At 41.3% G+C, this 27978-nt stretch overlaps 1 protein-coding gene across 9 annotated transcripts in view; it reads left to right on the top strand.

The window, feature by feature from the left end:
- Nucleotides 1–27978, top strand: part of VPS13C (vacuolar protein sorting 13 homolog C) — a 185107-nt gene that overhangs the window by 52993 nt on the left and 104136 nt on the right. For all 9 annotated transcript variants that reach the window (XR_008626968.1, XR_008626967.1, XR_008626965.1 and 6 more), the window contains 13 exons: nucleotides 3627–3769; nucleotides 4785–4977; nucleotides 7186–7300; nucleotides 8727–8863; nucleotides 10879–11002; nucleotides 13327–13444; nucleotides 14746–14875; nucleotides 16943–17021; nucleotides 17806–17948; nucleotides 19531–19684; nucleotides 22278–22357; nucleotides 23635–23694; nucleotides 25321–25483. Coding sequence is in view for 5 of the 9 variants with exons in the window: in XM_055118553.1 (XP_054974528.1) it covers nucleotides 3627–3769; nucleotides 4785–4977; nucleotides 7186–7300; nucleotides 8727–8863; nucleotides 10879–11002; nucleotides 13327–13444; nucleotides 14746–14875; nucleotides 16943–17021; nucleotides 17806–17948; nucleotides 19531–19684; nucleotides 22278–22357; nucleotides 23635–23694; nucleotides 25321–25483 (1639 nt within the window). In the remaining 4 variants the exon portion in view is untranslated. The remainder of the gene's footprint in view (nucleotides 1–3626; nucleotides 3770–4784; nucleotides 4978–7185; nucleotides 7301–8726; nucleotides 8864–10878; nucleotides 11003–13326; nucleotides 13445–14745; nucleotides 14876–16942; nucleotides 17022–17805; nucleotides 17949–19530; nucleotides 19685–22277; nucleotides 22358–23634; nucleotides 23695–25320; nucleotides 25484–27978) is intronic.

Raw genomic sequence — 27978 nt, 5'->3', positions numbered from 1 at the left:
ACCATGCTGTTTTAATTATTGCTGCTTTGTAGTAGAGATTGAGGTTGTGGAGGGTGATTCCTCCCATATTCTTTTTCCCAAGAGTTGCTTTAGCTATTTGTGGAGGCTTATTGTTCCATATGAATTGCAGGAGAGTTTGCTCCATTTCTTTGAAGAGTGTCATGGGTATCCTTATAGGATCGCATTGAATGTGTACAATGCTTTGGGGAGTATTGCCATTTTTACAATGTTAATTCTCCCAATCCATGAGCAGGGGATAGCTTTCCATTTCCTCCTGTCCTCTATTATTTTTTTTTTTTTTTTTTTTTTTTTTTTTTGCTTTTTGGGTCACACCTGGCGATGCACAGGGGTTACTCCTGGCTCTGCACTCAGGAATCACCCCTGGCCGTGCTCAGGGGACCATATGGGATGCTGGGATTTGAACCCGGGTCGGCCGCGTGCAAGGCAAACGCCCTACCCGCTGTGCTATCGCTCCAGCCCCTGTCCTCTATTATTTCTTGAAGTAGCATTTTGTAGTTTTCTTTGTGCAAGTCCTTTACCTCCTTAGTTAAGCTGATTCTGAGGTACTTGATTTTCTGAGGCACGATTGTGAACGGGATTGCTTTTTTCATGTCACTTTCTTCTCTCTCGTTATTTGCATATAGGAAAGCCATGGACTTTTGGGTATTGATTTTATAGACTGCAGCTTTGCTATACAAGTCTATTGTTTCTAGGAGTTTCTTAGTAGAGGTTTTAGGGTTCTCTAAGTATAGTGTCATATAGTCTGCAAATTGTGAGACCTTGATTTCTTCATATCCTACCTGAATGCCCTTAGTATCTTTTTCTTGCCTAACCACTATTGCAAGTACTTCTAGTACTATATTGAACAGAAGTGGTGAGAGTGGGCATCCTTGTCTTGTCCCTGATCTTAGAGGGAAGATCCTTAGTTTTTCCTCATTGAAGATGATGCTTGCTGTAGGCATGTAGTAGATGGCTTTGACTATATTGAGGAAAGTCCCTTCTATACTCATTTTGGCGAGAGTTTTCATCATAAATGGGTGCTGGATCTTGTCAAATGCTTTCTCTGCATCTACTGATATGATCATATGGTTTTTTTCTTTTGTTGATATGATGGATTATGTTGATTGATTTCCAAATGTTAAACCATCCTTGCATCCCCAGGATGAATCCCACTTGGTCATGGTATATGATCTTTTTGATAAGTTGTTGAATTCTATTTGCTAATATTTTGTTGAGAATCTTTGTATCCGTGTTCATCAGGGATATTGGCCTGTAGTTTTCTTTCATGTCTTTCCTATAAGACATGAGCCTTATAGGAAACTGTTTGGGAGGGTATCTATTTCTTCAATTTCCTGGATAAGCTTGAGAAGGACTGGCAATAGGTCCTCTTTAAATGTTTGGAAGAATTCACTAGTGAATCCATCTGGACCAGAGCTTTTGCTTTTGGGAAGACTTTTGATGACAGTATCAATTTCCTTGATAATTATAGGACTATTTAGGTATTCTATGGGCTGGAGCGATAGCACAGCGGTAGGGTGTTCGCCTTTCACACAGCCAACCCGAGTTTGATTCCTCCGCTCCTCTCGGAGAGCCCGGCAAGCTATCGAGAGTATCGAGCCTGAGTGGCAGAGCCTGGCAAGCTACCCGTGCGTATTGGATATGCCAAAAACAGTAACAATAAGTCTCTCAATGAGAGATGTTACTGCTGCCCGCTCGAACAAATCGATGAGCAACGGGATGACAGTGATTCACGTATTCCAGGTCTTCTTGATTCAGTCTTGGGAGATTATAGGAATCCAGGAACTTATCCATTTCTTATAGGTTCTCTTGTTTTGTGGCATACAGATTTACAAAGTAGTCTTTGATGATCTTTTGAATTTTTTTTGGCTTCTGTTGTGATATCCCCCTTTTCATTTCTGTGGTTCATTAGGGATCTCTCTTTCTCTGTGAGTCTTCCTAGTGGTTTATCAATCGCGTTTATTTTCTCGAAGAACCAGCTCTTGGTTTCATTGATCTTTCAAATTGTCTTTTGGGTTTCCATGTCGTTGATTTCTGCTCTAAGTTTTATTATCTCTTTCCTTCTGCCTGGTTTGGGCTCCTTTTTTTGGTCCTTTTCTAAAATCTTGAGCTGTGAAGTCAAGTTATTTATATGGGCCCTTTCTTTCTTTCTGAGAAATGCTTGCAGGGCTATAAATTTTCCCTTTAACACAGCTTTAGCTGTGTCCCACAGGTTCTGGTAGCTTGTATCGTCATTCTCATTTGTTTCCAGATACCTTTTGATTTCTTCCTTGATTTCCTTCCTGACCCACTCATTGTTCAACATTGAGTTGTTTAATTTCCAGGTGTTTGATTTGGTTTTCTGCGTCTGTACATGATTAATTTCTATCTTCAGTGCATCATGGTCTGAAAAGATAGCTGATACAATGTCTATCTTACTGATTCTGTTGATGTATGTTGTGTGGCCTAGCACATGGTCTATTCCGGAAAATATTCCATGTGTACTGGAAAAGAATGTGCATTCTGTTTTTTTGGGATATAAGGCCCATATAGATCTTCTCTTCTATTTCTTCCTTCAAAGTCAGTATTTCCTTGGTGAGTTTTGATCTTCTTGATCTATCCAGAAGTGATAGGTCAGTGTTGAAGTCTCCAACTACTATTGTGTTGCTTGAAATGTCCTTCTCAAGGTCTGATAGCAGTTGTTGTAGGTATTTATCTGGTCCCTCATTGGGTGCGTACTCGTTTAGAACTGTGATTTCTTCCTGTTGTACAGATCCCTTGATTAATAAAAAATGGCCTTCACTATCCCTTCTAATCTTTTTCAACCTGAAATCTATGTTGTCCGATACTAGTAAGGCCACCCCAGCTTTTTTGAGGGAGTTGTTTGCTCGCAGGATTGTTTTCCATCCTTTGACTTTGAGTCAAGATTTAGTTCTTTTATATTTTAGGTTGCTATTGATAGAAAAGTATTCTTGTTTGTTCATTGTTTCCCATAGTTTTTGCTAGACCTTTTTTCTTTCATCTCCTGTCTTTTTTGATTTGATGAGAGTTACCTGCCTGCTCTCTCTTACCTTATATTCTTACCTCCCAGTTTTTAAAGTCAGTATTTAATTTTTCTCAGTATTTTGTTAACTCTTCAGAACTATTTATCAGGTGTTCTTTATATTTTGCCTTGTTTTAGCCACAAAATCTGAACTAGTTTGATTTAGTCAAAACTGCTGAATTGAATTATGTCACAAAATGGTTTGTTACTTTTATTTAAAAATAAAAGGAATGATTTTGATCTTTTGTAAATGTCCTATTTGAGGGTGGTAATTTTTTATTAAAAATTTTAATATCTTTTTCTTTACAGTGAGTTTGTTGATGTCAAAGCGTATTATAACTTTTAGATCCCTTTATAACTCAATAGATTCAAATGTGGATTACTAAACAGAGGTAGTATAACAAATATCCCTTGCACTGTTTATGGTTTCTGAGCACTGTAGGAGTGACTGAGCCCTGAGCACAGAGCCAGGAATAGCCCTTGAATACCACTGGAGGTAGTCCCCAAAATAAAACAATCAGAACAATATTTACTAAAGAATAGCTCCTTCAATTTTTAAACAATTTTTATTTATTTTTTATTTTAGTATGTTGCTCATATAATGACGTTGAAGTTATTAAGTACCTCTGTTACAATAAGAGAAAACAAAAATATTCCAGAAATACTGAAAGTTCAAATCATTGGCCTGGGTACTCAGGTATCTCAGCGACCAGGAGCACAAGCCCTTAGGTAAGTTTTCAAAAACGTAAAATTTTAATTCTGGGTATGAAAAGGATAGAAAAGATAGTATTATTCAGCATAAACTGGTAAGTATTAGTTGTTCACTAATTTTTTCTCTTTGTGTCAATTAAAAATTTAATTTATTTTTTTATTTAAAATTAAATTAAAAATAAAAAAGTCTTTTTTAAATATTTGCTTTTGTTTGGTTACAAAGCTTTATGTGGATCTCATCATTTGTTCTATTTGCTTTTCCATTCTGATAATTATAGCATGATGCTTACGTTATAGATTTGATATGAGAAAGCTATGCATAAGAACAATAATTTTTGTTTTCAAGAAGCTAAAGCTATTGTTGATAAGAGGATGCTCAAAGTCAACCAAGAACTGTGTAACATGGAATCCGGAGTGAGAGTATAGCGGGTAGGGCTTTTGCTTTCCACGCAGCCAACCTGGGTTCAATCTCCGGCACCCCATATGGTTCCTCGAGCACCACCAAGAGTAAATCCTGAGTGCTGAGCCAGGAGTAAGTCCTGAGCATTGCCGGTATCACCCAAAACAAAAGCAAAGAAAACAAAACAAAAACTGTGTAACATAGTAGAGAACTCATAGTCACCATGCTGTAAAATTAGAAAAATTGGGGCTTAGGCTATCTGGATGGAAATGATTAGGAGAAACCAGGATGCAATAGACAGTGATCAGGGTGCATGGGCAAGGGAGAAGAGTTTGACGAGGCAAGTATAGCTTGTGCTCATATAACACAGATCAGAACTTGTGTGGGATTCTGCAGTTGGCCAAAGGGGGTTTTTCATGTCGATGAGGGGAAATTAAGAAAAAAACAGAAGCAAACCACAAGTAGGTTGTGAAGGTGATTGGATGTTAAACCAAGGTGTTTGAATTTCATCTTTGGGCAATGGGCTTGGTTCTGGCTTCTAAAATTGTTCTTTGAAAGGAAAGTATTTATGTTAGCCCTTTGCATTACAAAAGATCTTGATTACATTATTATTCTTTTCTTTTTAAATTGCAGGGTAGAAGCGAAGTTAGAACACTGGTACATAACAGGCCTGAAGCAGCAGAATATTGTACCATCACTTGTGGCTTCAATTGGTGACCGTGCATCATCGCTGCTGAAAATTGAATTTGAAACCAGCCCAGAGAATAGCACTGCTGACCAGTCTCTGGTGGTCGAGTCCCAGCCTGTGGAGGTCATTTATGATGCTGTAAGTGTGAGAGGAAAGTGATCTTCATTGAAACTATTTTCTGTCTCTGACATAGTTCTTACTTTTCCTCTTTAGCATTTCTTTCTTTTTTTGGGGGGGATCACACCCAGTGGTGCTCAGGGGTTACTCAGGAATTCAGGAATTACTCCTGGTGGTTCCCAGGAGACCACATGGGATTCTGGGGATCTAACTCGGGTCGGCCACGTGCAAGGCAGTTGCCCTACCCACTGTGCTATTGCTCCAGCCCCAGTATTTATTTCCTTTGCAGATAAGTTTACTAACACTGTTTGTTTGCTTAAGTAATATAAGGCATATTACCAGTTAGTTTTGTTTTTTCATATCCTGTATTATCCTGTATTATTTTATTATTGTAAGGTTTTTTAATGCTTGTGTTAATTTAAAAAATACAACATACTTTGGTGCTGGAGCAATAGAATGGCGGGTAGGGCATTTGCTTTGCACACAGCTGACCCAGGTTCAAATCCCAGCATCCCATATGGTCCCTTGAGCACTGCCAGGACTAATTCCTGAGTGAGGAGCCAGGAGTAACCCCTGTGCATCACCAGGTGTGACTTCCAAAAAAAAGCAAAAAAAAAAAAAAAATAACATACTTAAAAAAAAGGATTGTGTGTATTGTACCAATTGCTCCCAAGTTTACTTTTTATTTTAGCTCATTACTGCTTATCCTTCCTGTTTTCCCTCAACGTTTTAGAACAAAGTCAGAGTTTGGGGTACAGTTGAATTTTAAATAAATTCACATGAGAACAAATGAAAGCTCCATCATTTAGGTGTTGCTGAAATTGCTGACTGAAATTCTATAGCCGTGGCTCTGTCTTCTATTTAATCTCCTAGGTTGCTGTGAAGCAGTCTGAGGATGGGCAAGTTCACTGCCCACTGCATCACTTGTTTTTTTTTCCTGCTGAGATCTTGGATCCCTGAAACATCTTCACTTTCCATTAAAAGTAGCATCAGATTTGGGCAGAGGGCATTATAGAGGGACCTTGGAACTCATCATACTCTTAGATTTTTAAAAGATCTAAGCTGTGACAGAATACATATAATTGCCAATTTCATCATCTTAAAGTAGGTTTAGGTTTCACTTTAGACATTCAGGTCTCAGGAACTCATTCCATCCTGTACAATTTTCAATTTCAATGTGTAATTTGGACGTGAGTTCTGGATGGTGGCCGATGAAGAGATTACCTGGCACCTTCTCCCGGAAGGAGCATATAAATGAGGCCCCCATAACCATGCCACCGGACTCCGTGCCAGGCTGTTTTCACTCGGGGTGCCCCAGAGGGAAGTGGGTGAGAGCCCTTGCCGCCCCAGGGGACCCAGACCCGGCAGCCGACCTCCATTACCCAACTGCCACCACACTCCAGGCTGCTTTCCACACGCTCGGGCTGAGCCTCACGCATGAGCAAACATATTCCTATCATAAGACACTCCCTACCCATTTTCCATAATTACCACACCATATTTGATGGGGTTCAGACAGTGGGCAACAAATCATAGAGGGAAAAAAAAAATATATATATATATATATATATGCCTCTTGGAGAGCCGGGCAAGCTACCGAGAGTATCTCACCTGCACGGCAGAGCCTGGCAAGCTGCCCGTGGCGTATGCGATATGCCAAAAGCAGTAACAGTGACAGGTCTCATTCCCCTGACCCTGAAAGAGTCTCCAGTCGTTGGGAAAGATGAGTAAAGAGAGGCTGCTAAAATCTCAGGGCTGGGACAAATGGAGATGTAACTAGCGCCCGCTCGAGTAAATCGATGAACAACGGGATGACAGTGATACTTTGATACAGTGATTTTGGACGTAGGTTAGGGCTAAACAGCTTTTCTGTTCCCTTTGAAACTTCCAAATTCAGGGGAATCCAGCCATGGTCAAGGAAAGTGGATTTTGTCTCCTGGCAAGTTAGGACCTGGCATCTCAGAACAGACTTGGGTGTGTTGGCCCTGTAAGGGCACACAGGTGTGTTGTATTTATCCTGTAAGGGTGCACAGACCCTTGTTATCGTTTCAGGAAACTTGCTTGGCTGCTTCTCTTTCCAAGTGATTTACTCTAGAGGGAGCTTGAGGAGGCACAATATCTTTTGGAGTTCCTGCCAACTTCAAAGCCAAACTGCTTTAGAATTAAGTCTGAAACCTTAAAATTTATAATAAAGTCTTGTACTTTCTCATATTTTCAATTATTCTGTAGAAAACCATCAATGCAGTGGTTGAATTCTTTCAGTCGAATAAGGGATTAGATCTTGAACAAATAACATCAGCTACATTAATGAAGCTGGAAGAAATTAAAGAGAAGACTGCGACAGGTAAAGAATTGGACTGTGTTAACCTTGATTACATGTCTTGCCTGTTCTAATGCAGACATTATACTTACAATATAGAGGTTGTTTACATGATTTTTGGCACAGTCTGTATTAGACAGTCAGGCTGCGTTTCCTCTGCACAGCTTGTGAAGTCAGATACAAGTGCTAGCCAGAGCATAGATTCCCAGCTGCCACTGTAGAGGCAAAGCAGCCCTCCATTTCTTTGAAACACGGCATCGTATCGTGTGTAAATCTAGTTTTAGTAGTCACTTGCTTATTTTTTTTGAGTTATTTCTGAGCCACTCTTGGCAGTGCTCAGGAATTCTGGCTATCTCAGTGCTCTGGAGTCATTCCCACTGGTGCTTAGGGAACAAACATTACCTGGTGCCTGGACAGTGCCAGGGTCTCCAGCTTACAAAGCATGAAGTCGAGGGCTGGAGCAATAGCACAGCGGGTAGGGCATTTGCCTTGCATGCAGCCTACCTGGGTTTGATTCCCAGCATTCCATATGGTCCCCTGAGCACCACCAAGAGTGATTCCTGAGTGCAGAGCCAGGAGTAACCCCTGTGCATCGCTGGGTGTGACCCAAAAAGCAAAAAAAAAAAAAAAAAAGCATGAAGTCAATCTTGTCATTTCTCTCTCTGACCCTGAGTCTAGGGTCAGAGGAAAAAAATATTGATGTGAGATTGGGGCCTCTGAAAGGGGTACTCAGGAGACCCCAGGGTGCTTCCTGACAGTTCTCAGCCAAATGGGCAGAAGGTTCAGTGGGAAGTGCAGGGATGCGGGAAAGCGAGAGCTTAGAGGTGTCTGGGATCATTTAGACTAGCACCCAGCAGCACTAGAGCCTTCAGGTCTGTATGCAATGATGTTAAGGAATGTCATCACCCAGGCTGGAACCTGGGTCAGCCTCACACAAGGTATTCCCCTTAACCCTTGCCCTCTCTCCAGCTCACAGTCTCCTTTCAAAGATGCTGTCTTACTGTAGCTGTTAAGGTGCATGACTTGGACACAGCCGCCCCTGGTTAGGCTGCTGGCACCTCCTTGTTCCCACAAGTGTCTCCAGGAGTGATTCCCGACTGTCGAGCCTGGAGTGAGCCCTAAGCACCACTGGGTGTGCCCCCTCAAAGCCTGACCTCTTGAATCTCAATGCCATTATTTCATTTGCTTACTTGTAAGATTAAAAAAGATTTATTCTATTCTAGATCAAATATTAGCTGCGTTGGGTTTCCAATACTATGCAGTATGATTTTTTCCTAATGGTCATAAGAAGTTTCTCCTATTTGACTGAAGACTGTAATCTCTGAGATTGGTACTCCTCCACCCATCATACATTTTAATTATATTCTTACTGTCTTTATTAATAATATGATTGTATATTTATATTTTACCTCAGCCATTTAATCTTCCACAATTTCCTGTTTTCTTTTAGGGCTTACACATATGATTGAAACTCGAAAAGTCCTTGATTTAAGAATAAATTTAAAGCCTTCTTATCTAATAGTCCCAAAGACAGGTTTTCACCAGGACAAGTCTGATCTTCTCATTTTGAATTTTGGTACATTTCGGGTATGTATATACGCATTTCTGGCAGCTACCTTACTTTACTATTGCGAGGGGTTGGTTAAGGAGTTGTGGGGTACAGAGGGGTTTCCAAGCAGTGCTCCGGGAGTCTGAGGGTCACTGCTGGAAATTGTCAGTTAACCTACTGGTGGGGTCCTCCTCAGGGCATGGGAACCAGGGATACCTGGTTTGGGGGCCCACATGGTGCTGCATGATAAAACCAGGTCAGCTGCATAGAGGTCTGTATCTTATTCTTGTGCTCTCTCTTGTCCTGCATTGTTTTTTTGTTCAACATACTTAGTTATTTGATAATTTTAATGTTTTTTTCCTCAGTTCACTTTAAACTGAAACTTATTTCCTGTTGGTGTTTGGTCAAACCCAAATTTTGAGTACAATAGCACTGTAGCACTGTTGTCCCATTGTTCATCAGTTTGCTCTAGCGGGCACCAATAGCGTCTACATTGTGAGACTTGTTACTGTTTTTGAAATATCGAATACGCCACAAGTATCTTGCCAGGCTCTGCTGCGCGGGTGGGATACTCTCGGTAGCTTGCGAGGCTCTCTGAGAGGGATGGAGGAATCGAACCCAGGTCGGCCTCATGCAAGGCAAATGCCTTACCCACTGTGCTATTGCTCCAGTCTGAGAGCCTGAGAGTATCTTGCCCGCATGGCAGAGCCTGGCAAGCTACCCATGGTGTATTCGATATGCCAAAAACAGTAACAAGTCTCAAAATGGAGACGTTATTGGTGCCCGCTTGAGCAAATCGATGAGCAACGGGATGACAATGACAGTTATATTGACAATTATATGTATGTATATAAATACCTATATGTGTAAATAAAAGTACATGTACATAATATACATATCTACACACATATCACGTGTATGTGAGTCTTTTGATTACTATTAAAGCAAAACATCTTTTAAATTTGTTGTATCATGGTAGATGATTTGACATTGAAGACCGGATTGCTGCTACCATTTTCTAAATGGAGAGAATCATTCCTAATCTTTAGTTTACTCCTGAGTTGCGAGAATTGAATTATCCATTGTTATGTATTACTTATTTTGACAATAGAAAATTGTACAACTATGAGTACATGTTTGTTTAAACCACTGTCAACTAACTAGAGCTGAAATTTCTTAGAGGTTTAAAGCCTCTGGGGAAACATAAAAGATTTCAAAATATATTGTTCTGATAGACCCTAGGAAGAAGGAAAAGAAAGTAAGATTGCGACCCAATATGGACCTATTGAGATGCTGTTTTGGGGAGGAGAAGCACAGAATAGGCTATTGGATGGTGAAGATTTCAGGGTCAGTGGGAGGGGAGCTGGGCTGTGACCATATACCCAAGGAGTCTTGTCTTGGCAGGTTATTGAAGTCAAGGCCAATCAGCCTTCCTCCTTCTTAATACATATGTGCTGGGCTGGGGAGCTAAGTGAAGGAGGGGAGGCACTTGCTTTGCTGGTTCAAATCCCCAGCACCATGCATGGTCCCTGTGCATTTTTGGGCTCATTCTTCAAGGTAGGAGTATCCCCAGAGCGCTGTTGAGTTTGAGCACTGTTGAGTGTGTCCCTGAAACCAAAGCAAATAAACATAAATGCATAAAATGAACCCAAATGCATAAAATGCAAAAAATGAACCCAAACCCAAAAAAAGAGTCCTTTTACCCAAACATAGTTACTGGCTAAAATATTTCTGGCTAAAATATTACTGGCTAAAATATTTCTAGTGAAATATTTGCAAGTAATCATTAGAAGTATAACAGATGAATTTATTAACATTAACAGCTATGTTTATATTTTAGATATACTTAGAAAACAGGATCTGGACCCATGCAGTGGCCCAGTGGGCTGGAGTGCATGCCTCGTGCGGCAGGGGCCTGCTTCCATTCCTAGCACTGCTGGGAGAGCCCCTGAGCACTGCTGGGTGGGCCCCAAGAGTCAAGAAAACAAAGAAAAAATAGAAAATTTTATGTATTTTGCTATTAAAAAAGTAAACTTCCCTTTCTTCATTTTAGCTCAACAGTAAAGATCAAGACTTGCAGAATACTAGTAATTCATCTCTTGAAGAACTAATGGATAAGGCATATGATAAGTTTGATGTGGAAATAAAAAGTGTGCAACTCCTCTTTGCAAGAGCAGGTAACTTGTTGCTCAGTTCCTGAGAATCGTGAATAGCTCTGGGAAACAGATGGATAAGTGTGCATGCGCTCTGCCCTGACTAACACTGACTTCCAGCACTTACCCTGATGGTTGGGCTTTCGCCTTTCACGAAGCCCACTGGTGTGATTCCTCCGCCCCTCTCGGAGAGCCCGGCAAGCTACTGAGAGTATGGAGCCCCCACGGCAGAGCCTGGCAAGCTACCCGTGCGTATTGGATATGCCAAAAACAGTAACAATAAGTCTCTCAATGAGAGACGTTACTGGTGCCCGCTCGAACAAATTGATGAGCAATGGGATGACAGTGACAGTGACCCTGATGGTCATTCAGGAAACCTGAGAGTGGACAGGGCTGTGGCACATGCGTGCATGCTTGAATGTGTTGAACATGCTTGTCCTTGCTCCACATGGCCCCTGAACATTCCTGAGCACTACTTGGGAGCACTGCTCCCCCGGAAATAATGAAGCTTAGCAGGAGCCCTTCTTGGCAAACCATGCCCCGATGGGAAAGGAAATAAACATTTGACTTAGTGTATAAAACTCTTCTTCCTTCCTTCCTTCCTTCCTTCCTTCCTTCCTTCCTTCCTTCCTTCCTTCCTTCCTTCCTTCCTTCCTTCCTTCCTTCCTTCCTTCCTTCCTTCCTCCCTCCCTCCCTCCCTCCCTTCCTTCCTTCCTTCCTTCCTTCCTCCCTCCCTCCCTCCCTCCCTTCCTTCCTTCCTTCCTTCCTTTGAATTTAACTCTTGGTGGGGCTTGGGGGGTAGACCACTCTTGGTGGGGCCTGAGTGGTACCAAGGATCAAATCCAGCTGGGCCATTGCAAGGTAAACACCTTAACCCCTGTACTATCTCCCCCCTCCATCCCACCCCCCCGCCATTTGAATTTCATGCTTTAAGTTACATTCTTGCCTGTTGTTCTGTAATGTATGAAACTACCCAGAAAGAAAATGGAAGTAGCAGCTGGCTCCAATTCCTTTGTCTCAATACTTTTAGGATATCTCAGTGTTATTTTCTCATGCTGCCTTTATTTTTAAAATATTTTTCTATATTAGCCTAGGCTTTATCCCAGTAGTACTTTAGCTTTTGTAGATAACTGAGGAATTTTGATGTAGTCCTAAAACTCTAAAGATAATCAAGTTAAATATTATCCAGAGGCTTTGGTATATTCTTCTACTTATGTAAGGATTGCTGGTTCATTATGTCTTTAGTTTCTAGAAACAGTGTGTTTGGAGCATCCTAATTTTTTTTTTTTTTTTTTTTTTGCTTTTTGGGTCACACCTGGCGATGCACAGGGGTTATTCCTGGCTCTACACTCAGGAATCACCCCTGGCGGTGCTCAGGGGACCATATGGGATGCTGGGAATCGAACCCGGGTCGGCCGTGTGCAAGGCAAACGCCCTACCCGCTGTGCTATCTTTCCAGCCCCAATCCTAATTTTTTGAAGGGGAGTACTTCCATAGACCATGAAAACTGCTGTATCTTTTGTATGTGCTTGGTAATAGTTTGAATTATAGGTGAAAATTTGCATAGGATTTTTTTTTGGGGGGTGGAGGGAGGTTGGGCCACACCCGTGATATTTAGTGGTTATTCCTGACTCTGCACTCAGGAATTACTCCTGGAAGTGCTCAGGGGATCATTTGTGATACCAGGGATGAAACCTGGATCTACTGTATTCAAGGCAAGCACCTTACCTGCTGCACTGTTTCTCTCGCTCAAGATTTGCATAAAATTTTGTTATTAATATGATGTCTTTCGGGCTATATAAAAAATATTATGCCCTTGTCATAAAAATATTGCTTGGTAAAACTCATTTTTCTTTAGATTTATGTGCTAAGCTAGAATAATTGCACCTAAGAGGTGTATCTTTTTATTTTTTAACTACAACTCCCCATCTTTTCAGTCATTCTGAAATCAAGGTACTGAATTCCTATTTTTTTATGTTTGTTTTAAAATACTAGGTATTATATAAACATTTCCCCCAAAATTTAGATTGTTTTTTAATGTTGAAGTCTTCAACTTTTATCAGTGTGTATAATTTTTAAAAATGAGGACTGGAGAGATACTACAGTGGAGAGGGCACTTGCCTTGAACACAGCCGACACAGTCGACCCATTTGATCTGCAGTGCCACATATGGTCCCTGCTGGGTATCACCAGAAGCTAGCAAAAAAAAAAAAGTTCTTTTGATTTGTATTCTATAGAAATGAAAATTGTTGTTTATTGACTGTGTTCTTCATTACCTCTTTGAAGTTGTGGTCCAAAAAAGTGCTGGAACAAATAATAACTAGTTACTTTGTATTTGCATTTTTAAGAGGAAGACTGGAAAAAATGCCGATTTCAGCACCCATCCACTATGCATATATTGCAGCCCATGGATATTCATGTCGAGCTGGCCAAGGCAATGGTAGAGAAAGATGCCAGAATGGCCAGGTAATGTATGTGTTTCTTTATATTATAAAATTAGTAATATAAATTTTATCTGTGTCACTGGAGTTTTAAAAAGCAAGGCATATTTCCTTTTTTATTTTTTTTGTTGTTGTTTTTGTTTGTTTTTTGTTTTGGGGCCACACTGGTGATTTGAGTTATCTCATAGGCACCCAGAGTTGTACATTTCCAAAATTTCACTTGAAATTCTGCTTTACTGTACCCTACACATCTCATTCTATATGCTGGGAACCCCTAAGACTTCACTTACCTGCTTTTCACTTTTCAACTGCCTCTTGTTAACTGATACCTTATAGTTTCAGAAACCATTTTTCATATATTTTGTTCATGTTTTAGTTATTTTAGGTGGAAGGGTTAACCCAGCTTCTCTAATAGCCATGCTTTAAGTTTTCTGTAATGTTTCAGAAATGATAAAAATCGTTTTGCATTCAGTAGCTCTGTCCAGTTTACAGAATGCCTTTGCAGTGCATTCATTCCTTTGAGCTAGGGACCAGATTTTTGAGGTCGACCTTTTGAGGTGTCTATATTTTTTTTAACATTTGGGATTTGTGCATTATATAGAAATTCATTCTTTACATATCGATTAGACATTCGTCTACTTGAGCCATGAGTTTGGAAGACAGGTAAGAGAGCTCTCCCTCGTTTCTGTGATACTGCTGGATGCAGACGCAGGCAGCAGACGTAGGCAGCCTGAATAGGGAAGCGAAGCAGAAGGTGCTGGCAGAGTAGTGACTGAGGGGGCCTGTCCAGATGCCTTCACACAGGGGATGCTGCAGGGCAGGAGCCCAGAGCAGGCCTGTGTATGCTTGCTGCTGAGGAGTGTTGAAAAGGACACAATGCAGGCTTTGAGGATACAGTAACAGGTTAGGATCTCTTTGACATTAGAAATCTTTGATACCGGGAAGGGTTAACGTGTGCAGTAGTTTCGGTTTTAAAATGTAGGCAGTTGTTTTTGCAAGTGTTCACATGAAAATGAGTTAACTTGAAAGGTTTGGCTGCCTAAGAAGGGTACCTTGAGGGGGCCGAGAGGTAGCTCAGAGGCAGAGCTTATGCATCACATCGGTGAGGCTCTGGATTCGATTCCTGAGACTGCAAAAAGAAATCATGAATGGTCTGGGCCTTGGGTTTACATAGAACTTCCCATTCTTTAATAACAGTACATAAATGGCAATGAATACAGACACGTTTATGTAGCTTTGACTTCATATAGTCCCTTCTCTGTTCCCTCCCCCTCACCAAAATGTAGAGGGTGGATCTCAGACTTGAATGTTGGTTTGTCTATTTAGATTCAAAGTCTCAGGAGGACTTCCTTTGATGCATGTGAGAATTTCTGATCAGAAGATGAGAGATGTGCTATGTTTGATTAACAGTATTCCCTTGCCACAGAAATCATCCGAAAAGTCTCCAGAGAGGCAGGTAAATGGATATTAGAAAATGATCTCTCCCCCTTCCTCTCTCCTCCCTCCCCCTCTCTCTCTATATATATCTGTATGTATATGCATATTTATGTTTATATAACTTTCTCTTTAGCTTTCCTTGAACTATTTAACCTTCAAAATCTTTTTAAAATTTTATTTTTATTAAAAACACTGTGATTTACAAAGTCATTCATTATATGGTTGTTTTAAGCATATAATGTTCCGACACCACTAGTGTGACCTTCCTTCTGCCAAAGTCCCCATTACCCCTCCCATCCCTTACTTGCCCCCTTAGGGGCATAACAAATTTACTTTATATGACTTGTTTCAACAAAACTTTAAGAAATGGCAAATAGAATGATCAGAAAATAAAGCAGAAAGAGCCAATTAGTGATCACTGTTTAAACCTATATAAGTAAGGAAGATAAAACCCTTCAATACAATATAACAAAATGCTTATTCTCATTTACATAAGTTTTTAACTCTGGAATCTAAAGTACATTTCATTTGAATTTTGTATTTGGATTTCATAATGGTAATAATCATGCCTTACCTGTCACTGATAAAACTTTTAAAGCAGTTCTGTGCTAATATATTTTGGAATTTACATGAAATAGGTGACTCCTACTTGTGTAAACTTTCCCCCTACACTTTATATAATATAAACACTGTGGTTTGCAAACTTGTTCATGATGATTTGTTTTAAGCATTTAATATTCCAACACCAATCCCACCATCATTATCACCTCCCCCCTACCATTGGCGCCAGTTTTCCCAACCAGCCTTCAAGCCTGCACCCATAACAGGCTCTCAATGATTTATTTTATATTGCTTACAGAATGATCAAAAAATATTTTCTTAGAAGAAAATTAGTGTAAATAGTTGTATCTCACTATGGAGACATCAAGTCCTTGTTTGAGGGATTATTAAAATGTTACAAGCTAATTTCTGTGCTACTGTTTGTTTGTTACAACCAGCCAGTCTGGTGTGCTTCGAGATTATAGTATTGTAGAGTTTGTAGATGTTGACTGGATGCTCCAGGATATCCAGAATTTTTAACTGGGTGGTACAGCTGGAGTTGGATTTTGAACTGAATGGTGGTTTTGGGGTGCAGACGTGCCTGCTGGAGCCTCCCCGAGTACAGGGAGGTGCAAGGAGGAAGCTCATCCCCACTCGAGAAAGCTTAGATTTCCAACAGGTTGGTTTCTGGCTGATGCTTGCTCCTGGCCAGAGCCATGGTGCAATTTTGCAGTGTGGGAGTGAGTGGCCGTCCAGCTTTGTGTGGGCAGGCACCGTGCTAGCCTGTCCCCCTCTGGATGCCCCGATGTCTCAACCATAAGGGAGTATCCCAAAAATGTTTGGCCAACTTTTCAAAAACATTTTTTCAAAAATTTAAAAAGTTTTAAGGGCACTTATTTCATGCACTTTTGAAATTTAATGTGTAATCTGTATAAATAAATATTATAGTCTATTTTCAGTACTATTTAGATGCTAATAGAACATCAATTCAGGGAACAAAGGAAGAGAAATGAATGAACAAATGAAACTTAAATGAAAATGAAATGAATAAAAATGAGAGGCAAAAATATTTTTATAATTTATGAAACATTAAAAACAATTAGATAAAAATCTTTAAAATGTTGCAAAATGAGATTATTTATATAAAACTTTCTTGTATATTGGACTTCAAAGTTTTAGATCACTTTAACTGGAGTTGATCTTTGCAGTATATAATAAAGGATGCATCTGACATAATATTTGAGAGAACAAATTAATGCTATATTTAGAACCTAAGCCTAAACTAAAGATGCACAGTTAATACTGTGGTAAAAAGCAGCTAATAAGTGTGCCACCTAGTGTCTGTAGTTCTGCTTTGGTAAGTACAGGTGCTAGTTTGATTACTATTAAATTCCAGCCAACTATGAGCTGATTGTTTTTATTGTTTAATTGTAGTATGTGTATGTGTCTTTCCATCTCTTCCATCAGTATTTTAGTATTTCCCTTATTTTTTTTACATTAATCCTTCTTGAGCAGTACATTAAGGAACCTTTTTATGTTTTTCTAGGTTGCCACAATTCCTGTTATTTCCAGTAAGACAAAAGGCCTGCTGGGTGCTTCACTGTTGCTGGATGGAATAGAGTCGGGTAAGGGAAGTAGTAACTTCTGTACAAAGCAAGCTGTGAGTTGGTAAGCACAGAGGAGGTCTGCAGGAAACACAGGGTCCTCCCAAAGGTGTGACAGTGGTTAAGTGGTTTTGCTTCTCTTTTCGTGCTACTAAGCAGCAGTATGACTTTGAGTCACTTTTTAAGCCCAAGTGTCTTTATTTGAACGAAAGGATTTTTATGATTGACTGTGCTTGAAGGACTAAATAAGCCACTTTCTGGACCAAATCTCTCCCGGATCCTTTTCCATAATGCTCGCCTCACTGATTTTCTTTGACTTTGAGCTAGAGTAGAAGCTTTCTGTAAGCAGACTCTCTGTCCTTACATCATAGGGTCCGTAGTGGCTAGTGCAGATGAGTAGACAATAGATGGTGTCCATAAATTGTTTGCTAACTATTGAATGACTAAACTATTAAAATGACTATCACTATGGAGAAAAAATAATATGATGATTTTATTTTATGTTAATCACATGCCAGATTTAGAAGCCTTGGAGGGCTTAAAACCAACACTGGGAGTGAGAGAGGCAGCAGAGTGGGTAGGGTGTTTGACCTACACGTGGCCGACCCATGTTTGATCCCCAGCGTGCAGAGCCAGGAGTCACCTCTGAGCACTGCTGGGTATGGCCTAAACACCCCCCCAAATATTGAAATTAAGAGGTTATATGCCTCATAAATGAATATTTATTTTTAACATTTAAATTTGAGTGCTTCAGGCAGTTTTTACTATACATTATCTCAACCCAATAAATGTTTTCTTTTTTCAGAGTCTGATGATGAGTATTTTGATGCTGAGGACGGAGAGACTCACATTGGTGGAAAAAACACAAAGGGGTCAGAGCTGAAGAAAGCCCCAGAGGCCCCTAGTGAGGAGCTTATCAATCTTCTGTTAAAGTTTGAAGTTAAAGAGGTGTGTGTACTTGGTCTGCCCATTCATGAATATGTCCAAGTCCTTTGAACAGTGCCTTTATATTATTGACAGTTCCCTGTGTCCTCCTTCCTCCCAGCTCCTCTTTTCTCTGCTGTATTAATTTTCTAATCCAGGGCCAGAGATTTGCCATAATCTGTACCTGCCATTTCCCTGTCTTGTTACTCCACCACCGATCAGTGAAAACATCTGTATTTTTCCTTTTCCCTCTGGTTTAGTTTGTTTGTTTCTCCAGTTTGCAGCGATCTGCATAATTTTATCTTTTCTTACAGCTGCGTAGTATTTAATTGTGTTTATACCACAGCTTTTTGATCCATTTGTCTATTTTAGGGCATTTGGTTGTATCAAACCCTGGCTAGTTTCCCTGGAGCTCCAGTGAACATAGGTGTGCATATGTCCTTTCAAATTATGGTTCTCATGTTTTGGGGATAGATGCCAGCTATTGGGTTCACTGGGTCATACGGGAGCTCCATTCTTAGTTGTTTGATAAATCCCCAGTTTCCCATCAGGACTGAGCCAGATTGCTCCCACTGCTGTGAGAGAGTTCCCTTTGCACACACACCCACCAATGCTGATGGTGCTTGTGTTCTTGACATGCCCCATTTCCACTGGTGTGTGTCATGCCTGATTGTTGGTTTGATTTTGATAGATCTGAAAGTAAGTGGTGATGCTTATTTTGTCACCAGACGTGTCTGTTTTGTTTTCACATGGGTCTCACCAACAGTGCTCCAGGCCCAGAGACTACTCCTGCAATACCTGGCCTGGCTGTGGGAGCCTAATGCTCCTTGACAGATCCAGATGTGCACTGCATGGCTTCACCCTCTGAGGGGAGGCCCCAGGGGTATAAGAAAATAAATTAAGGAAGAATCCATGCAGCCTTTTGTTTGTCTGATTTGGGGGCCATGCCCAGCAGTGCTCAGAGGTTACTCTTGGCTCTGCACTCAGGAATCACTCCTGGCAGTGCTTGGGAGACCAGATGGGGTGCCAGGGATTGAACCCGGTGTGGCTGCTTGCAAGGTAATTTCTTTACCCACTGTACTATGGCTCCAGCACCCAAATTCATGCAGTCTTATTTTTGTAAAGGTAAATCAATAATGGATAGCCCTGTAGCACTGTCGTCCCATTGTTCATCGATTTGCTCGAGTGGGCATCACTACCATCTCTAATGTGAGACTTGTTGTTACTGTTTTTGGCACGTCGAATATGCCACAGGTAGCTTGCCATGCTCTGCCGTGCGGGCGGGATACTCTCAGTAGCTTGCCGGGCTCTCCGAGAGGGATGGAGGAATCGAACCTAGGTCGGCCACGTGCAAGGCAAATGCCCTACCCGCTGTGCTATCACTTCGGTCCTGGAGCAATATAAGATTGGATATAAAATTTCATCATTATTTATATATAGGTCATTTGTTTACAATAACAGGATTTAAGATGGCAATTTTGATCATTGTGATATAACCGCTTGAGCAAAGGGTCTACTTTGCTCATGATACATGTGAAGGATTTTTTTTAACCTTAAATATGATTCAAGCTTACCAACCTTTCATTGCTTGTTCTGATTTCCTTAGGTGATTTTAGAATTTACTAAACAACAGAAAGAAGAAGAAACAATTCTAGTATTTAATGTTGCTCAGTTAGGAACAGAGGCGACTGTGAGAACATTTGATTTAACGGCAGTATCTTATTTAAAGAAAATCAGCTTGGATTACCATGAAATTCAAGGTAATAGCTGTAAAAATAGAAATTATGGTCTATAATGAATACATTAGCATTTTTGAGTATTTGAAACATTCACTCATTATAGAGTATACTAATATATCAATACGTCTAATGGGAAATAGCACTGTACCAAGCATTTTACAATCAATAGCTCAGTGCTTGGAGGTGAACATTGTTATTATATCCATTTACATATGAAGAACTAAACTAGGGCATAATTTGGTTATATGATTTACTCAAAGTAAATTCTTAGTAAGCTGCTGAAGCGTGAGTGAAAGCTGGAAGTCTGGTCCTAGGGCTTCATGTAAGTTCACAGACTTCATGGTTCATAAGGACTCCGGCCTGCTGCCTCTGAGAGTCCATCTGAGTCACCACGATAAGCAGTAGGATTTCTAGTCTGTAAGTGAAGGTTAAATGGAGAAGTGGCATACTCAGGACTGTGGGTCATACAAATGGTAACTTAACATTTATATGTAGTCATAGATTGAGGCTCTGTTCTTTCTATTGAATAGTCAGGAATGCATCAAGTTATAAAACTAAAACATGGTGAGAAGTAAAATTCATTCTTGTATAAAGATCCTGTGGTTTGTTAAGTATGGTATATATCTTCTATTTACATTAGAATTTTTGAGGGATGAAAAATGGACATATTAAAATGGAGCTTACATGGTTGTTTTACATATGTGTTTATAATATGTATAGTACACATATGTGGGCTGGAGCGATAGTGCAGCAGGTAGGGCATTTGCCTTGCATGTGGCTGACCCGGGTTTGATTCCTCCGCCCCTCTCAGAGAGCCCGGCAAGCTACCCAGAGTATCCCACCCCGCACGGCAGAGCCTGGCACGCTCCCCGTGGCATATTCGATATGCCAAAAACAGTAACAACAAGTCTCACAATGGAGACATTACTGGTGCCCGCTCGAGCTAATCAATGAGCAATGGGATGACAGTGAGTGACGGTGACACTTATGTAATAAGCTTGGCAAGTGTGTTTCCTTTGAGAGATGTATGACTTGGAAGCAGGGGAAAGTCCTGAGAGGTCTAAGAAGCAGGAACTCTAGAACTGCAAAGAAGGGGAGAATGGGATGAGTTTTGCTTCCCCAGTGACAGCTCTGCTGCCTCTGCCTTGGTAATATCTGCTGTTTTTAAGCATTTCCCCTTTCTTTAAGAAAACAGAACATAACAAACTACTCCTCTGTGTGGGGCCGTCTCTGTTGGGCTAGCCTGAGGAGACTCTTTCTTCCGAAGGCCATTTGGGATATCGATAGTGTCATTGTGGGGCCTGCAGCACAGCAGTGGGCCCGGAGCCCGCGTCAGGGCCGGCCCAGCCAAGCAGAGTAGCTTTTCCTCTTTCATCATTCTTCTGCTCTTCCTTTGCCTGCCTGCCCTCCCTCCCTCCCTCCTTCCTCCCTTTCCTACCTTCCTCCTTTCTTCCTTCCTCCTCCCACTACCCCTCTTGCTCTGCCTCTTCCTTTTCTTTCCTTTCTTCTTCCGTTGCCTCAGTCAGACTAAGTGCAGTGCCAGGTGTACGTGTGTTGGCTGTCTCTAGGTGGAGGTTGTGCCCCGGGCTGCATGTGAAGCCATGCAGTGCAACTGCTCTACCACCAAGCCACATTTCCATGCCTGATAAAGAGAGAAAACTAACTTTAAGAGAAAAAAATACATGTAATTATATATATGTCTACATATATATGTATATGTATATAACAGAAATATTTGTTGTAGATTTTTTAGTGCTCAGTAAGATACTACATGTTTTTCTTTATTTCTCTTCCTTGCCCCTCCCCGCTTCTTAATGGGCCATGCCCAGTTTCTCAGGACTTACTCCTGCCCCTGTGCTCAGGGATCACTCCTGGCAGGACTCGAGACCATTTGTGATGCCAGGGATTGAGACTAGGTTGGACAGAGGCAAATGCCTTGTTGGCTGTGCTCTCTCTGGCCCACTGCGTGCTTTTCGGATCAAGCCTTTATGTGATAGTAGTTCAGAAAATTAGGGTTTTATATCTTTTTTTATGGTAGATATGGCTTAGAATTCAGATTTTCTGAATCTTATAACTGTCACCTATCCGCTGCTCTGCAAATGCACACATGGTCTTTAAAATCTACAGAAAATTTTAAAATTATTTTGAACAGAGGAAATATAAAATCAACTGAAGACAAATATACATGCTTTTAAGTAAGTTGAATATCAAAAGTAAGGCAAGGATTTAAAGTGATTTATTTCTTTATTCCTTAATATTTGATAATCACAAAAACATGTCTATCGTCTATTAAGTCTTAATTAACATGTAGCACTGTACCACTGTCATCCTGTTGTTCATTGATTTGCTCTAGCGGGCACCAGTAATGTCTCCATTGTGAGACTTGTTGTTAATGTTTTTGGCATATTGAATACGCCATGGGTAGCTTGCCAGGCTCTGCCGTACGGGCGGGATACTCTTGGTAGCTTGCTGGGCTCTCCTAGTGGGACGGAGGAATCAAACTCGGGTTGGCTGCGTGCAAGGCAAACACCTTACTCGCTGTGTTATAAAACAAAAATCTATAAAATTTAAATCTTGTAAAAGAACACTTTTTTTTCCTTTTTCTGTGTTGAAGGATCCAAAAAGAAGCCTCTTCACTTGATTAGCTCTTCTGACAAACCTGGATTAGATTTATTGAAAGTGGAGTATATTAAGGTAAGGATTAGGGGAAATTTATATACTTACTGTTTACTATAGTCTTCCTTCTAGAAAGAAAAAGATGACCAGTTGTGAATCATAGGTTTGAACCTCAGGGCTGCATCCTTAAGAGTATCTGCTTTCTGTCTGTCTTTTTCCTATTCTATTTAAGCACAGGACATTACAAAGCCACCAAAGATGGAAGCTGGGGGTGAGGTTGGTCCCACTCCTGCTTTCTGGTCCATCTATACCTGCTCTTGCTCCTGCATGTGCAGGTGACATTTGACGACTGTCCCCCACCAGAGGGATTGCAGTCACATTGGACTGTGCTTATAGGAAAGCTGCCAGGATTAGAAAGGGCCCAAAATATAGAATAGGAGAAGTTGGCAAGGGACTTGGCTTTGTTTGAATTTGCTGACTTTTGAAAACATAGACAAGCATTTATTGAATGTCATGCTGGGCTCCGTTTGGAACACATTGATGAAAAGAAGTCCCCGTTCCCGTTCTCAAGGACATCTTTGACTGGTAGGAGGATTGACCAGTAGGCAAATTCCACACTGGGATTCATTCTTGAGTTCAGAAGAGTGTCAGCATCATCACAGCAGGAGACAGGATGATGGCCTGGCCAGAAAGAGCCTTGCAGAGACAGAAATCTGAATTTATTGCTTCTTTCCCCAAGGTCTGAGCTGGATGAACTGATGGGAAATTACCATGGGATGTAGATGTTTGGGGAGGGGGTTTCTCAAAAGTACTCGTGACCAAGTGGTCCTGCAGTACATGACAGAACATGGTCCAGTAATGCTGGGGGAACTGTGGTTTCTGGAAGCTCTGGTCTCAGGAATTAAACTTGGGGTCTCTGTATGCCAGTCATGTGCCGCAAGCCCAGGAGACAAGACTTCTGACTTGGTGTGACGATCTCATCAGTTCAGGGTTCACTGAAGATTGAAGCTTTTAAGAAAACTAGGAGAGATCTTAAGGTAGACTTTTTGCCAAAGACTAAATAGACCATAGCGGGTAGGGATTCATATACTAGATGGTAGGAAGGTGACCTATAAATATTCTCACTGTAAGAATTTTTCATTCTGATCTCTAACTGCAATTTCCCAGAAGTGAATGCTACATGCCTCCCATATTTCAATGGAGAAAAATTCTCTAAAGTAATGATAATAAGATCAGTATAACTATAGCAATATGGTTTTAATTAAATATAAATAAAATAAACAGAGGTCCTAAATAAGTGATTTATTTACTTTGATTTTAATCTATTCTGTACGTTCTTGGTTTCTGTTTTTCAGGCTGATAAGAATGGACCTAGTTTTCAAACTACTTTTGAAAAAACTGAGCAAACACTTAAGGTAAAAAAATTCTCAGGTAAAGAATGTTATATTTTTGAAGAGGAGAGATCTCAGTGGCAGAATGCATGCCTGTCGTGTGCTCTGCCTTGGTTTGAGACCTTGCTTTGAGCCTGAAATTGTCAGGAAAAAAAAAAATTTTGTGTTAGGGCCAGGGGGTGGTGCAGTGAGCAAGTGCCATTGCACACGGGACCTGGGCGCAGAATCGTATTGGAACCAGCCCACTTGGGCACATCAAATCACCTTTGATGAATATGGTCTGGTAATTTGCTGAAATAATCAGGAAATAGAAAAATTCTGAATTAATCTCATAATGCTTATTATGATTTAAAAAAAAAAAAGATTCAGAATAGTGAAATGTTACAGCCAGTTGGTTTCTAAACAAACCACAGTACATCTGTGTTCTGATGTAGGGCTGAGAAAGTTTGAACTTCTAGGGGAAATGAGTATTTCTGACTCATACTAAAAGAGTAAAGTGCAGGAAGAAAATAGGAAATGTAGATTTGAGCTGTATTGAAAGGAAAAGCAGAGAAAAGAGTTTTTGGTTTCCTTTTGAGGGATGAAGACTTGAACGTTGTGGACCTTTCATAACTTCTGTGTCCACGTAGTGTCCTGAGATAATGAAAAGAAATACATTCCCATGGACAGAGTTTTAAAAATAATGTTATTAAAAAGCTACGTATTTTTCTTGTGTGGGGGGAGGGGGCACATGCTTGGCAGTGCTCACGGGCTGTTCTGGGCTCCTGGCTTGGGGTTGCTCCCAGCACTGCTGGGGGACCACGTGTTGCTGGGGTTTTAGGCATGGTCTCAGTGCTTAGATCTTTGAGCTCTCGCTCCTGCACAAGGGAACTCCATGTTCTTAAAAGCAACTTGTGCTGTTTTCTTCGTTTCTGAGTTACTGTTTATAATGTAATGCGTGGAGCAATAGCATAGCGGGTAGGGCCTTGCACGCAGCTGACCCGGGTTTAATTCCTACCGAGAGTATACTGCCCGCACAGCAGAGGTTGGCAAGCTACCCGTGCCATATTCGATATGCCAAAAACAGTAACAAGTCTCACAATGGAGACATTACTGGTGCCCGCTCGAGCAAATCGATGAGCAACAGGATGACAGTGCTACAATGTAATGCGTATCCCCCACAAGTCAAATTTATGTACACACATATTTAAACAATGGTTATGATTTTAGGAGTTTAGTTACTGAGATCTCATGACTGTTCATTTTATATTAAAATATCATGAGTATTGCATCTGAAATCATTTACGACATAACAAGTGATTGTGAAGCTTAATGCTCTAACTCATGTTTTATATCATAATAAACAAGTCCATTTATGTTCCAAAGCCAGGTGTGTGCTAGTCATCACAGGCAGCATACGGGCCTTCTAATCGTTGTGCTTGGCACTCAGAGTCCGTAGGTTACTTGCTGTGCACATGAACCTCCTAAAGTGTGTATTGCTTGTTCTCCTTATGTGTCCCCTGCCGAGGAAGTCTGTCTTGGGCTGTTTTCTTCTTCTTCCTTCCAAGCTGTGTAAGCAAGTAGTACAAGTCTCTTGAAGCCTCTGGAGTCCATTGTAGAGACTGAAAAATTCAGCCTAAGAAGCTGTTTCTTTCAAATGCATTTTTCTAGGTGGCTTTTTCATCTTTAAATTTGTTACTGCAAACACAAGCTCTTCTCTCATCAATTAACTACCTGACAGCCATTGTTCCATCACATGTTCAAGACGTAGATGATGCCAAGGAAGTGCAGATTTCAGTTGGCAAGCAACCAAAAACTTCACCCCTGCAGAAAGGTATGAAAGAGACCCCTTAGTTCTTGTGAGTAAGGGTTTCAGAATTCTGGAGCTTAGTGGGGGAATCGTAGAGATGATCTGTTTCTGTCATTTACGTGTGATTTTTCTTCATTGCTTCAAATTATATCATATGAATCTGACATATAAGGCAAGTGTAGTATATATATTATTTTAAAAGTATTTTTTTAAATGTAGTAATACTACTATTTATTCAGCCATTGATTAAGCTGATTGAATTGGGTGTGAACTTCACATTACTTGTTTTTTAATCACCATGAGATATAGTTACAAAGCTTTCATGTTCGAGATTCGGTTGTACAATGATCAAACACTCACTCTCCACCAATGCACACTTTCCATCACCATGTCCCCAGTATATCACCCCAGCCTCCATCCCAGTCCCCACCCTGCCTCCATGGCCGGCAATTTCCCCAATATTCTCTAATTTGGGGCATTATGTTTTGCTTGGGTTTTCCCACCACCATTCAAGCCTGTGTGCCAGGGGCAGATGCTAGATCATTTATTGTCCATTGCTCATTTAGAAAATCTTGAGTGCTGCAGCTTCTGGAATCCTTGATTGTAGTTGGTTTGGTTCCAGAGACATTTCTGTAGGGCACTAATCCATTTTTGGATTCAGTTGGGTGTCTCTGGACCAGGGCTGTTGGTACACTAAGATGGAACCTGGAGGCACATTGTGGGGGTGACAGCCAGGCCGATGAGCAGGTGGGGAACCAGGGAGGGACAGCCTGGTGCCTCTGCCACCTTGCAGCATGGAGATTTAGTCCTGGAACCCGCATACCTGGGCCTTGTTTGTGGAAGCTCTTGATCGCAGGTATTCCATCTGGAGTAGGCGGGGAGACTGCACCTGCTCCATCTGGGGTGCCCCAGGGAAATTGGCTCATTATGGGACTTGGAGGGATCTCCGGTTCTGTGGAGTCTTCCGGGACTCGTTGCTGTGTCTCTGAAGCAAGGCCAGTGGCGCTGGAGTTGGTTTTGGGGGGGTGACTACCAGTGCTTCCATGTGTACTAGGAAGTGGGGGGAGGTGGCCCACCCCAACTCTGTCAAAGTCTGAAGATTTCAGTCACAAAACCCACATACTCGAATTTTCAGCAAATCTGCTGAAAATCGTGGTGAGATTCGTCCTGAGACGGTGGAGTCAGGCCGGGGGTATGGCGGTGATTTTGGATTGTGAAGCAAGAAGCTGCTGGGGGCTTGCTTGGGTAGGCACAGGCCAACCTGGCCCGCTCCAATTTACTCCAGACTGTTCAGCCATGCGAGGGTCTGAGATTAACTGTGGCTTTTGGTCTCTTTTGAGATTTATCTATGGGTCTCTGAAATAAGGCCAATAAATGAGCTTGTATAGCTGAGCTGGAGGTAGTTTGTGGATGTGGCTCCCACATAACTAACTTTTGGCTGTTTAATTTCTTGGCAAACTTGGTCCCAAGTTGTTGGGGTTTGGCCAAAGGTACAGCAGCAATTTGGGGTGTCAGGAAGCTTGGAGGCACCATTAGGCTGCTGATGCACTTGCCCCTCAGGTATCGGTTGATCTGTTGGCAGCATCATACCCCCAAAAGTATTGTTTTTTTTTTGTTTACTTAGATAGTGGTGGGGGGTGATTTTTGTGGGAATTAGCGGGGGATTTCTATATTTATGCTGAGTTCTTCTTGCCTGCCCAGGGCTTCTGAAGTTACACTCAGTCGCCCTAGCCTTCTCTTCTATTTCACAAATGAAGAACTCAGGTTCTGAAAGAGGAGGGTAAGCTGTGGAGGAAGAATATCTAATTAGTCAAGATCCAGAGTTTGGTTCACAAAGAACACAGTTCAAGTCCTGTCTCAGCGGTGGTTGGAGGGGAGGGGGGTGCAGGGAGCTGGAGTGCAGGCTTTGCATGTGGGAACCCTGGGTTCTGAGCTGGGGGTAGCCCTTAGTACAGCCAATGGGGGGCCCAGAATAAGTGAAACACAAATCCTGTCTCAGTTCCTTAAATTATGTGCCTGGCAGACATTTAACTTTCCTGTTTAATTGTCCTTATTTTTCTTGCTTTAAAATTTTAAGAGTAAAACAAGTCACTTGTATTTTGTCTTGAGACCAAACCTTGTTTCGCTGTGGGATTGCTCTAGGCCTGGTGCTTAAGAGTCACTCCCACAGGTTCAGGGGTGTCCATAGTGCTAGGACTTGAACCCAGGCTTCCTGCTCACAAAGCATGTGCTCAGCCCATTTTGAGTTATCTCACTAGTAAACATGCAAACCACAGGAGCCAGAGAGATAGTACTGAGCATGCGACCAATTGTCTTCCATCCCCAGCATCCCTTATGGTCCCCCAGCACTGCCAGGAATTCCCAAGTGCAGAGCCAGGAATGACCCCCTGAATAATGCCAGGTAAGGCACAAAACCAAAAAACAAAAAAACCCGAAAACCGCAATTAAATGCAAACTCAGCAGTATATTGAAAGTGAGGATGTATTTAAAATCTTTAGGGACTTGAGAATTCTATACTT

The sequence above is a fragment of the Sorex araneus genome, chromosome 10 (genome assembly GCF_027595985.1).
Source record: "Sorex araneus isolate mSorAra2 chromosome 10, mSorAra2.pri, whole genome shotgun sequence".
In the NCBI taxonomy this organism is placed as follows: domain Eukaryota; kingdom Metazoa; phylum Chordata; class Mammalia; order Eulipotyphla; family Soricidae; genus Sorex; species Sorex araneus.
Note: the sequence above shows the minus strand (reverse complement) of the source record. Positions and strands in the feature narration are given on the sequence as shown.